At 35.8% G+C, this 13,255-nt stretch overlaps 1 protein-coding gene across 5 annotated transcripts in view; it reads left to right on the top strand.

The window, feature by feature from the left end:
• Rhogap102a (Rho GTPase activating protein at 102A) overlaps positions 1 to 13,255 on the top strand; it is a 52,371-nt gene that overhangs the window by 28,424 nt on the left and 10,692 nt on the right. For 4 of the 5 annotated variants that reach the window (XM_064039349.1, XM_064039348.1, XM_064039347.1 and 1 more), the window contains exon 4: positions 9,339 to 9,475. In XM_064039349.1, coding sequence (XP_063895419.1) covers positions 9,339 to 9,475 — 137 coding nt within the window. The remainder of the gene's footprint in view (positions 1 to 9,338; positions 9,476 to 13,255) is intronic. The other variant, XM_021331425.3, reaches the window with a different exon arrangement.

The following is a 13,255-nucleotide window of genomic DNA, read 5'->3' as shown; positions in this document are numbered from 1 at the left end:
TTACAGCGGCCCTGGTACACTGTGGGTTTTAGTCAGTAAGTGTCTGACACTCACGTTGCACCCACAGCGGGAGGGGTATTTTTGCTGACTATCATTTTTAGTAATTAGTGCACTCAGGGGTTAATAAATGCAGTCATCTAAATGATGCAGTTACTAAATTCAGTCAAATGAAATCGCATTTAGGAAGGTGAAATGGCTGACTGAATTTAGTAACTGCATCATTCTATTAGACGACTGAATTTAGTCAAGTGTAATAAGCCCTTAAACAGTGCCACACACAATGTTTAATTTATTCTACTAATAACTGTAGCAAACAGTAACAAATTGCATGCGAAAATTTCTATAATGTCCGTAAAATTGCAATATTTGGGCACGAACAGATGCTGGCGCGCCGTCACACATTCTTGTTCACGATCAATTTTCGTAGAATCTCAGCTCTACAATCTTCTTGTTCTCGTAGATTGACTTGTCCTTCACTAGTGTACGTTATGGGGGGTCCTCCCACATCCCATCTCGGTAGGCGGTCCCATTTGTTCGCGTAATTAAGACTGGCAATATAGAAAGTGACCGTTGTCTAAACACTATGTTTTTCACACAATACGTGGGAAGATATTCTCTACAATGGAATTTAACAACGTACAGACAGACATTTTTAAAAGTTGATAAAAAATATACCAAAAGAAAAATAGATATAGTTGACATAGTGACCATACTATTTTTGATGTAGTGTAATTGCTACGCGGCTACGTCATCTGAACTTGTGTGGCTACGGGCGTAGTCATTTTGTAGACACCTACGCCGTAGCGGTCTTAGTTAAGTTCATCATGTAGAACGACGCATAGTTTTGAGCCTTTTAAAACTGTTTTTTTTTTTATATAGTATTGTATAAGTAGATTGACTTGCCATAATGACACTAAATATTTTAGGCGAAATGAATGATATTATTTTTACAAATTAGTGTTCAATCAATTCTTTTTGACAAAAGTCTTTTCTGACCTAATTTAAATTATTTACGCTTGAGAATTAATTATTTGGACAAAAGCTAGGCTGTTAATGATAAATAATTGAAAAAAATTCTTATATTTTCATTTATTCATATTTTTTATTTAAACTTAAATGAACCAACAGAATGATGCAACATAAAGCCAGCTTTCCCCAACTTTCTCATCCATCAAAAATCTCACAGCTGCGATGTTTTTAATGATCACTCGTAAATATTACGAGATATATAGGTATTTCGTGTTAAAATCTTTTGCATCACGTGGTCGGTAAACAGTGATAAATCGTCGAGATGTGTTAATTGAGAAATCGTGTGAGGCCGTAAGGAACGCGGCTTAATTTTCGGCATCGGATCGACCTTTTGTCTCTAGGTGGGCTGATTACTTCTGAAACTCGATAAGTGTGCGTTACAATATACAAAAGATATATACTGAGCGACTCGACATGGTACAGCGATACCTTTCCGAGTTGATATGCTACAACCCTAATTATACGCCTTTGTTTTCCCGTGATATTTTAGACATTTGGAGCATTTTTTTGTCGAATACCTATGTAAAAGCACATGAGTTTGTGAAATTTCAATAAGCCAATTGACTTACCCGTTAGTCGACTATTTTAAATATATTATTTCAAAGAAGTACGTTGCTAACTTTCTTGTTGAAAAGGATAGCCAAAAATCGAAAATATATTTTTAGTTGCTAAAAATGCGAAATTAAAACAAAAACTTTTGGTTTTATATTGGTTACTAAACTCAGAGTTATTTTAATTGAGATGTAAACCAGTATCGTAAAACTCTAGTTTGATCTACATTTGATACAGTATCAAGATTAACGGCCTGTCAGTTAATAAGTAATTGAGATATAGTCAAATTCTTTTGTTGTGGACTTTTAGGAGATTACAGATAAATATATAAACGTCATCATCATCATCATCATCATCAGCCTATCGCAGTCCACTGCTGGACATAGGCCTCTCCAAGTGCACGCCACTGAGATCGATTTAACATATAAACGTATGTTGTATTAAAGAATTGTAAATTACTAGTTGTTATCCGCGATTTCCTAGGTAGGTACACCCCAAGATAACTGAATTCCACGTTAAGTAAAAAGTAGACCCTTTCACAAGGTCTAGGCTATTTGTACTAAATTAAATTTAAATTGGTTTAGTAGTAAAAAGAATAAGATTAAATTTACAGCATATTAACAGAAATGAAATGAAACTCACACCAATATGTAACAGTAGCAGAGAAACTCCATGCCTCAGTCGTAAATGTCAGAAATTGAATGTACTAATTCACTGGGTACACTATAAAGTCTTTATTTTATACCTGTAGGCTCTTTATGACTCCGGTTTTATGAAAAATGCGTAAGAAAAAAGTATTTCTAGTATTAACATTTCTATTGGGATTTTCATGTTAAGGGTCCGTTCAGATAGACCGGCTCGGAGAGCATCGGTGCGCATTTTTCTTTTCGCACAGACCGGAGTCGGCTCCGATCGGTTGCGTTGCGTGAGATGCAATCGGAACCAAACGTCTGCGTGACGGCTCCTCTTATTATTTCACACCAAGCGCCTTCGATCATTCTTAATGTCAAAACCCGTGCACATGCAAAAATAAACCTTAGTTACTACAAATACTAAGTACTCGATTTTCAACGTTAAAAATTTGGTCTCCTCTCCGAGCCGGTCTGTCTGAACGGACCCTGACTTACTGATATAAGACACTTCAACAGTTCTCGAATCCAAGATAACAATTGCATTTAAAGCTCAACGTTCAAAGCTAAATAAAGAAGATAAAAGTCCAAAAAAACTCCCAATCAAACACGTCTAGTATCCGACAAATTCGAGGAAACAGCTTGAAACGGCAGATCTTCAAATATTTACAATACCCACTGTACATTGTTTATCCAAAAAAGTTTATTGCGCGAACCAGTCAGAAACGTTTGGTAGCTAAAGCAAGGTATTTCTATGTTAGCGCGATTGTTCATGTTCTGTAATTAGTTTGGTTTGTTAAAAAATGGCGATTTTGAAAAATAGTTTGCTCTGAATCCAAATGGCAGGCTTTTTATTGTGTTAGTAGGTGTTTAAAAATTCTCAACTTTCGCAGCTTAAGATTCAACCTAGCATACTCTTTGAGCGATTTTTTCCTGTTTTTGAAGTTACCTTGTCGAATGCGTTTTAACCGCCCTTGATAACAAGTTAATTATAAATATATGAGAATTATTCATTTCATACTTCAGCTTATTTAATCCCCTATTACATAAAATAAAAAATAAATAGTCAGCTTCTAAACGCACTTAACACATAATGGTGTAATTAAATATAGTAAGAAGTATACAAATTACAGCAAACACTTGCAGATTTAGAAGATATTTCTAGCCTAGACTAATTGATGTATTAGGCTAGCGGAGTGGACCCTGTCTCTATTGTTTAGCTAAACTGTCAGGAGAAGAGCCAAATTAATTTATCTTGCAAATTATATAAAGTCGGATAGGATTCCGCAGTATGAAGAATGTTATTTGTATAGTACCTATAAGTTCAAGGTTATTAAAAATGGTGTTAAATATGATAAACTGTAATATAATTGATCAATCAAATAGTTTAAGCCATGTCTTACAATTAATTATTACTGACTGTAAAATAAAATTTCTAGATAAATATCTGGAGATTTTTTTGTTAAGTATATCCCATAACGTAACGTATTTAGCAAGATACTCTGTAGTATCTACTCTATTTATCGACCTCTCAAAAATCTTTTAAAATATGAAGTACGATATGACAATCAAAATCTTTCTGTAAGACCATCCACATTTTCATGACTGTGTACAAAACGAAGTCCTTTCCTATAACTAAAGATTGTAGATTTGTAAATCTCTAACCTACTTGATCTTTTTTAAACTTTAAATTAAATCCCACGGTACCCCAAACCCAGTAATTTAAATAGCATTTTAGCGAAAAAAGTTCCTTAAAACATGGCGTTTGCGGGGGCAGCAGTGAAATATTCCGTCTATCTGAACGCTTGCCAACGCGAGATGAGACTAACTCGCTATTATCAACACTTCGCTATCAGAATAATATCAAACCATCAAAAATTTAACACATATTTTTGGAATGGTACACGTGTTTTTTGAAAGGTTTGCTTGTTTGGGGATACCTTATAAGGATGGAGGTAGATATTGGTACAGAATAGGATGAGAAATCCATATGATTGTATTAGTATTTCCATTCGTTTTATCTGAATGCATCCTTATGTTTTAAAGTCACGTAGATGACTATATACCTTTTTTTTTCCGACGTTAAAAATCATCAAATGTCACTTCCTGCTGTGGGTTAGCAGCGGTGAGGGAGTGTCAGACTCTTACTGACTAAAAACCGTAGTGTTCCGTCATAGGCCTTTTATGTACCAGGGCCGCGGTATCTCTTTCGAACAACCAGCAGCCCATGACTATATATACCTTACATGACGAAGTAAGTCTGTTTAGTCTGTTTTGAAAAAATCTTAGTGTTAAATAGCCCATTTATCCAGGAAGTCTATAGGCAACTTTTTATCCGGGTGTACGAAGTTATTCCCACTGCACAGCAAGCGCAACAGAAAGCATGGAGATTAACTAATGCTCAATCATTCTCTGTGTGTGGAGGGGTCTGAGCGGGTGAGCCCAGCATTGTGACGATAAAAAAGAATACCATTATACACATGAAAAAAACTTCAGAAAAAAACCTAACAGTTACCAACAAAACAACATGATACCCAAACTAATTGCTATAGGTCACTGTTGTTATGTAAACAGCATTATTACCGAACTATAATATTTACATGTACTTCGCTAAAATAATCCCATGTTTTGTAATCCAGTTTCTTACTTTGTCGGCTTGTGTTCCAAGGCTGCACGCTTTACCTGTGTTTATAGTTTAACTACGTAACTGGGAGAATTTTTAAACGTATTTTCCTTATGTTTATACAACGGAGTAAGGAAAGAACGGAGATGCTTTAATGTAGGTAGGTCAGACGCCTTCTTCTAGGTCAAATTCAAGTGGGTATGACCGAAACGATCAGTTGAATAAATTGTCGAAGTGTTCGGGTTCTTTGGGACGTCTGTCAATAATTTTTGGTATAACAAAAAAAGGGTCGGGCCCAAAGAAGGCGTGTGAGCGAAGACAGTAATATTCGTCATCCCCGCACACCCGCATTTTGGCGCGCTACTTTCTTAAGTGATGTTCCGTTATGGCACCTCCGCTAGTCATTTTGTTCTCCATGGTTTGTGGGTATGTATGTATGTATGTGTATGTGTGTGTGTTGGTAGGTTACATCATGAGCTTTTTCTTGAGTAGCGAGATGGATTTGAGATGGGTTTAATAATGTTTATGGTGTTTTCTGAGGACTTTGAACTGTTGCTATGGAGTTTTTTGCAGTTTTAGTCGGTACTATGTTTGTCTTGTTTGAACTCATTTGAACTTTGAAAAGGATTTTGTAAGATTTTCTTGTGTAAAATTAGTCACATAACAGTACCTATGAGGTATAAAATTACTAGACAGTCGATTATAATATGCCTTTGCATGTTGACGTATGCACATTGGTATTACCAGCTAAATTACCTATGTCTGTATCATCTATAGATAGTAGTACATGTAAATAATAAATATTCCCCTTTTTGAACGATGCAGCTTATTAAATACCTATGCCATAATTCATTTCACTTCTCATAGTACAATATAATCATAATTCATTTATCCATCAAATATATAAAATTGTTATAATGACCTTGCTGCCATCCTCGTTGATAGGTCGGCCTCAATGTATAAAGGTGTAACAATACCGTCTTGTGAGACGTCTGGACAATGTTCCCATCTTTCAGATACGCCCCAATTTTTGTAAGCTGAAAAACTGAAAATCTTGCAACATGTATATTTTCATTAATACAGGCAATTTGTTAAATGTTTTAAGGAAGGAAACGGATTACAGCTCGTTTTAGCGAAGAAAATATTAAAAACAATAATTTTGCAAACTGAACTTGACCCAATTCTACTTTCACTACAAATTGGATATAAAAGAGACAGTCGATTTTTTCTTATTAATTTTATAGGTCGTTATGAAAAAAATGTGTGAAAGTGAAATATAACACATCATTAATCATGCATACCTAACACTATATACAAAATATGAAAAGTGACTGAAAAATATGCGTCTAGAAACAGCCAATCGATATGAATCGAATTCCCAAGAATCTCGCATTCAAATAGACAGACAGCAAAAACAAAAGAACGAACAAAATCGATTACAAAAACAAGCAAATCCTGACTCATCTATGATACAAAAATCGAACACAAGAAAAAAGCAAAGAAATATGATTTTTAAAATATCGTAAGCGCCAACTGTAGCGTAGTACAGATTTAAATATAGAATCAGTCTCGCCTTTGAGCAGTGTCCGTCAACGGGCCGTTATACACATTGTTTAGCTACCCACATTTACACGCGTTTGATAGGCCCAACCGCGCTTTTATTGGCTTTTTCTCGGGAACCTGCAAATAGTTTTGTTTAGTTAACTCAGCCTTGGGTTATGGGAAAATTGCTGTAAACGTGTGAAAGTTGGGTGGTGTCTTTTGATATGAGAGCTCTCAGTGTTCGCGGTTTTCTTAGAAAAGTTTCATTATTTTTGAAATTTGTAGGTATTTATATGTGAGTAAAGCAATCGTTATCAAAAAGCCGGTTTTAAAATATGGTTTTGTGAAAATATGCTGATATCTTTCGGGACAAAAATCACAGAAAAACGAATAAATAAGATGTCAAATTATTTTTTTCTACAGCGTAAAGTCTGCTAAGTAGGTATCTATTTATTGAAGTTGCAGTTTCCTACAGTACATATGTCTTATGATATATGTAATTATAATATAAAATATCTATTTGCACTATGGATTTATCATGCTAACTCCTTAGTTGCTATGCCACTTCGTCGGTCTCTTTGAAATCTCGCGATGGTAAACAATTCAAACTGAGTGGACTACCAATCTCTGAACTATCAAACAAAAAACTACATGTTTCGATCAAAACCCACGTCTATATCAATCATAACTGATGTATGTATATTTGTGTATAGTAAGCAACATGCATGGTAACGCGTCGATTTAAATTTTAAAATATAACTTTGTACGTTTTTCATCAAAATACCAATTGTGTGAGGTTTATATGTAAACAGTGGCTTCCTCAAGCTACAGATATGTATGAGTAACTGTTCTATTATTGTTTGGTTTCAAATAGAAAAACTTAGTCATTGCACAAGTATGATGGGAAGTGAGTGCTGACCTATTCTTTGAGCATCCATCATCGGGGAGATAAGAGTTTAAAGTCCGTGATGATATATGAATAGTATGTATTGTCTGTTTTCTTTTTTCTTTGCTGTTTTTTTTTGTTTAGTTGTAATATTTTTGATTAAATTGTGCATTGCAAAATTCGTATTTCAGAATTTTAAGTTATTTAATTTTACTTATTACTTCGCTTTGTTATCTCCAAACACGAATAAAAAAATATTAACTAATTAATTAAAAGTAGGTAATATACTCCCCTTATGTACCTCCTTATGACTCCCTTGATGAACTCCTATATGTAATCCCTTATCTTTATAAATTTAAAAACTTTCATATGTACTCCCCTTGTGAACTTCCTTATGTACTCCCCTTATGTACTCCTCTTATGTACTCTCCTTATATACTTTCTTATGTACTTCCTTATATACTCCCCTTATGTACCCCTCTTATGTACTCCCCTTATATACTTTCTTATGTACTTCCTTATATACTCCCATTATGTACTCCCCTTATGTACCCCTCTTATGTACTCCCCTTATATACTTTCTTATGTACTTCCTTATATACTCCCCTTATGTACTTCCTTAAGTACTCCCCTTATGTACTTCCTTATATACTCCCTTTATGTACTTCCTTAAGTACTCCCCTTATGTACTTCCTTATATACTCCCTTTATGTACTCCTGTATGTACTTCTTTATGTACTTCCTTATATACTCCCTTTATGTACTCCTGTATGTACTTCTTTATGTACTTCCTTATATACTCCCCTTATGTACTCCTGTATGTACTTCTTTATGTACTTCCTTATATACTCCCCTTATGTACTTCCTTAAGTACTCCCCTTATGTACTTCCTTATATACTCCCTTTATGTACTCCTGTATGTACTTCTTTATGTACTTCCTTATATACTCCCTTTATGTACTCCTGTATGTACTTCTTTATGTACTTCCTTATATACTCCCTTTATGTACTCCTGTATGTACTTCTTTATGTACTTCCTTATATACTCCCTTTATGTACTCCTGTATGTACTTCTTTATGTACTTCCTTATATACTCCCCTTATGTACTCCTTTATGTACTTCTTTATGTACCTCCTTATGTACTCCTATAAAGTTATCCCTTGTCTTCTCTAATCTATAAACTTCCTTATGTACTTCCTTATGTCCTCCCCTTTATACTTCCTTATGTACTCCCCTTACGAACCTTTTCAAATTATTCACGCTTATTCAAAAAAATATTTTCTGTTGATACCATTATCCTTTAATACATCTTACCTCATGTTATAATAAACATAAAACAATACGCTAAATACCAAAAAATGCACAGCACTCCGGCATCAGTAAGTGCGCTCGCGCATCGCCTCTCGGAATAGCGCGACCTTTGTCGCAGTTACGCGTCTGCTCTCCTCGCCTCTATGAAGCGGTTCATATTAATACCGCGGTGCAAATAGACCGGCTAATATTATACTGACATTTACGTACGACAGAATAGAAAGGGATGTCCTGACTGTCTTGAGGAGTTTTGGAATTACTGGCGCTAACTTTCGCGGTGGTAACTAAGTAGATAAGATTAATTTTAGCCGTTATTTATCCATTATTTTACACTACCGTTTCTTCAAACAACTATTAGAGATGAGTGAAGTGCAACCTGTTTATTTCCTTGAAGGGCAGAATTCGCCAATCTACAATCCGGTTCGGTGGGCAATGCTCAATGTTCCATAGGCTTTCCAGGCTAATGAGATGAACTGACTATCAATGTTTTGCATAGCCTATCTGGTCTTTACCATCTAGTTATCTGGGCAACACGATACTCCCTTATAAGATTGGTTGTCAGACTTATTGGCTTCTAACTGACAACCGGGATTCATCGTGCCTTCCGAAACACGGGAGCACTTATTATGACAAGACACGAACCGACCGATCTTCAGGCTTGTGGCTTTGACTGAGCCAGAAGCTCTTCTCCATGTTCCTTATCTACCTAGCAAGAATATTTTGCCTCAATTAAACTATGTATTATATAATATCCATTTTGTTCAGCAGAGTCCACGGGCGGCAGTGTGTTCGGCGTGCCGCTAGCGCAGTGCGTGGAGAGCGAGCGCGCGCTGCGGCGGCAGCAACATGGCGGCTCCAGAGCCTCCCTCGCCTCCCTCGGAGCGCTGGAGAAGGGCGATGATGTGAGTCACTATCCTGCTACCAGTCTATTAATACTTGTGAGAACAAGTCCACGAGCGGTCGGGGGACGGGAGAGTATGAGGAATCTAGATTTGCCGTCCGTACCATCTTGGCGTCCTCATTGGACCCCCCAAAGCGTCCAAAGAGGACGAAATACCTGTTGTTGACCAAATTATGTTCTTTTACTAGAATGTATGGAAACGATGGTCCTTATGGGATTAAAGTGGTTTACTAGGCGGTTGGCAGCTTAGAGCCAGAAATGCTGCTATAATGTGAAGTAGGTACGTTTAATGCAATATATAATAGTTTCTTTTGATGCATTGGATAAAACGATGCACATAGTAACGACAAATTAATATACAGCAAGACTTACAACAATCCGTGGGATTAAAAATCTTTTTGGAAGAAAAATCAATATTCAGAGGTTGACGTTTGGGAAACCCGTGAAATCACTACTCAAATGACGCATTTCCTAAAAATTGCAAAACTATTTTTCTTTCTCATAGCGATCCAGATGTTACAATTTTACAGGCCAAGTGACTCACAGCCGAAAAGTTCGATAACCAAACATTGATACCAAAAATAGATCAATAAAACTAACAATAGAATCGATCGATGAATTAAAAGATGCATCAATCGATCAGTCTATAACTGCAACTTGGTACAGCTGGCCAATTTATAGTGACCCCTGACAATGTGATATAAATCCCCTATGTACCTACCCAGTGTTTCGGATGGCACGTTAAACTGTAGGTTCCTACTGTCATTGAACATAGAACACAGTCGTTACGGGTAGTAAGAAGCCGGCAAGTCTGTCATCAGTCTAACCACGGGGTATTGGGTTGCCCAGGTTGAGGAACTCAGATAGGCAGTCGCCTTGTAAAACACTGGTACTCAGCTGCATGTGGTTAGACTGGAAGCCGACCTCAACATAGTTGGGTAAAGGCTCGGGAGATGATGGATAGTGTGTTAGTAAGATTGGGGAGGGGTTGGTAGGTCATGTTAGAGTGGTCATGTAAATGCTAGTGTTCGTCATTCGCCATTTGAGCGCTCAGAAATAGTTTAGGAGTCGCAGCCAAGACACGTAACGAGTGACGTGGAGTTGCACCTGGGCCTATCAGACATGCAACCCAACTTTATCGAGAGAGATTACGAAGAGTTTATACTTTAGATAGGAAAAATAAGAATCTTATTATGTTAGGTATTACCTAAAATCTCTGCTTTATAGAGATTTTGTTTAGATTCTTTAGATCGGACAAGCTTCCACCCGCAATTTCTCCGCGTCCCAGAGGAACTCTGGACAAAAGGTATCTTTATCATTAGTCAGGCTTCGGACTATCAGTGTGCCAAAAAATTGATCAGGTCATTAGTTTAGCCTCAAAAGTGCGATAGACAGACAGAGTTACTTTCGCATTTATAACACGCATTCTTTATAAGATAGTTAGGCAATTGTCCATTCGTCTATAAATCAGTGAGCTAAATATTAAAATCTACAGAGAAATAAATAAAAATACCACATAAAATCATACTAAACTAGTGAGAACAACAGAATTTTCCGCAGCGCATTACCCACGTTTAACCAAACTGCCGTGAAACTATGTGGTAAATGGCAATTACTTTGTGTTGCCATTATATTCGTGCACGCTTTATGTTTAATGTTGGCAACACTGCGCATGTTACGCTGCGTTTGTTTGTTTGCTATTCTCAAAAACAATAAAATCATTACTAAGTGTAATGATTTTATTGTTTTTGAGAATTGTGACCAATTGGTATTTGGAAAAAATCTATGATTACCTACAATTTATTTTGTTATTAGAAAAAAATATACATTTGAAGCAAGCTGAATTGATCATCATTTCTCCGCATCTCATGCACATACTGACAGACGGTATCAAGCTTCTAGGTACATTATTCTGTCTTCAGTTTTTTGGTTACCGCTGTCACTTTCAAGCTTTTTCATACTCATTCCTTATTGGGGAATACCACATATTCCTCTTATTATGTCTTTTATTCGTCCCTTTTGTAAACCGTCACTCTGAATCATAAGAACATGTGCGTCATAATGTCAATATTCTATGTCTGTTGTTTTGCTTAGTACTAGATCTACTAGATAGAAAGGATTTTTAATTTACTTGCACTATATTGTATGAGGCTATTATCAAAATAATATCTCTAGCACGCAAATCCAGATGTATATAGATAACTAAATTCCACAGTTAATTGGTTTCAGCATAAAACATGTATGCCTTTTACTCGCTATGATAGAATAGGTAATCATCAAAAATGACGAATAACTAGACGGCACGAGCAGTTGGTCACGTACGCAAGAAAAATCCAACAATAAGAAATCACGAAAATAAGCATTCGAAAGTAGATTCATTAGTGAAAGATAAATGTTTACTGAAAAACACAAGCGATGCTAAAAACAATAGCTGAAAGAATTTACCTTTTACCTGAGTCAAACGTTAAGGTACCTGTATTTTCAAAATCTTGTAGGTAGATGAAACGGCTCTTAGAATGCTTCTTTTACATAGGTAGGTTGGATATAGATGGAGAATATTGAGTATGCAATGCAATTCATAAAATTCACCTTTTCATCGACATATGAAACTGAAAAATATAGGCAGAAATTCCCTGTGGATGTTACAAATAATGTTCTTAAATCTAGGCAAGCTAATTAAAGTTTTCACGAGTTTTAGCTACATAGAAAAAGGTCTGAAAAGCATTTCAAAACAGTATACCAAATATCTTCTTCTTATCAAGTGAGGTTTAATCACTGAGTAAGCTTCAGAGTTTTCAAATATACCTGACTTTTATGTGCATTAACCAAAGATGACTGTGTGATTAACATCTCATTTACCTTATCCCGAAATTGCGCTAATGCAATCTTGATAATTATCCAAATAACCACGCTACAATTTGCTCTCTGTAACTTTGTACTAACGTCTATCAGAAATAGGGCTCAGACAGTTTAGCAGACGTTTGTGGGCGTTGCTATGACAACGCAGATCACAGCTGACGAGTCAATAAATTACTGTAATGACAGGGTATGTGTGTTTACGGTGTATGTAAACACAGTGCGGTTATGTGAGTGATTTCATGCGGTTGTAGGTAAACATTTTAAACGGTTTGTTAGTTGCGTTTGAATATGATTATGTTTTAATGCAATGCTTTTTAATTAAAAAGTTTTGTATACACATTTGTATTTAAAGAACTTTCGGACAAAAATTACTTTGGGGTATGTTACTATGGCGAATGATAAGAGCACAATAAAATATTAGGTACCATTTTATGGATTTGCATTTCCTGCTAACAGTGGAAGTATTCATCTTAAACTTTAAATATACTCTCAATTGATAACTCATAACATCGGATGAAATAAATTGTTAGGTATTCAATATATTTTTATAAGTTTACCATTTTTTTTATTAACGGCGAGGTCAGGAAGCAAATGAAACAGCTACTTACAAAAATTAATTAGTCAATTTTTAGTTTCTTATAAACTGAAGTTTGTCAACACAATTCAATATTATTATTTGTTGTAATCCTGAGCACGTGTCCAAAGTACCAGGACCACATAAACGCCAGTGAGTCACTGCCACTAAAAGATTTAGTGCTCAATGACTGCCAGTCATTATGAGAAGTGTTTGGCATGCAAACTATGTGTGATGCGTCTTCAGTTTGCATTGATGACGAACAGACAATTTTATATTTATGTATGTTATGTAGTAGACTCTTATGTTTTGTTTTTTAGCTTGCTGAATTTGTAAGACGTTTATACT

The sequence above is a fragment of the Helicoverpa armigera genome, chromosome 19 (genome assembly GCF_030705265.1).
Source record: "Helicoverpa armigera isolate CAAS_96S chromosome 19, ASM3070526v1, whole genome shotgun sequence".
In the NCBI taxonomy this organism is placed as follows: Eukaryota; Metazoa; Arthropoda; class Insecta; order Lepidoptera; family Noctuidae; genus Helicoverpa; species Helicoverpa armigera.
Note: the sequence above shows the minus strand (reverse complement) of the source record. Positions and strands in the feature narration are given on the sequence as shown.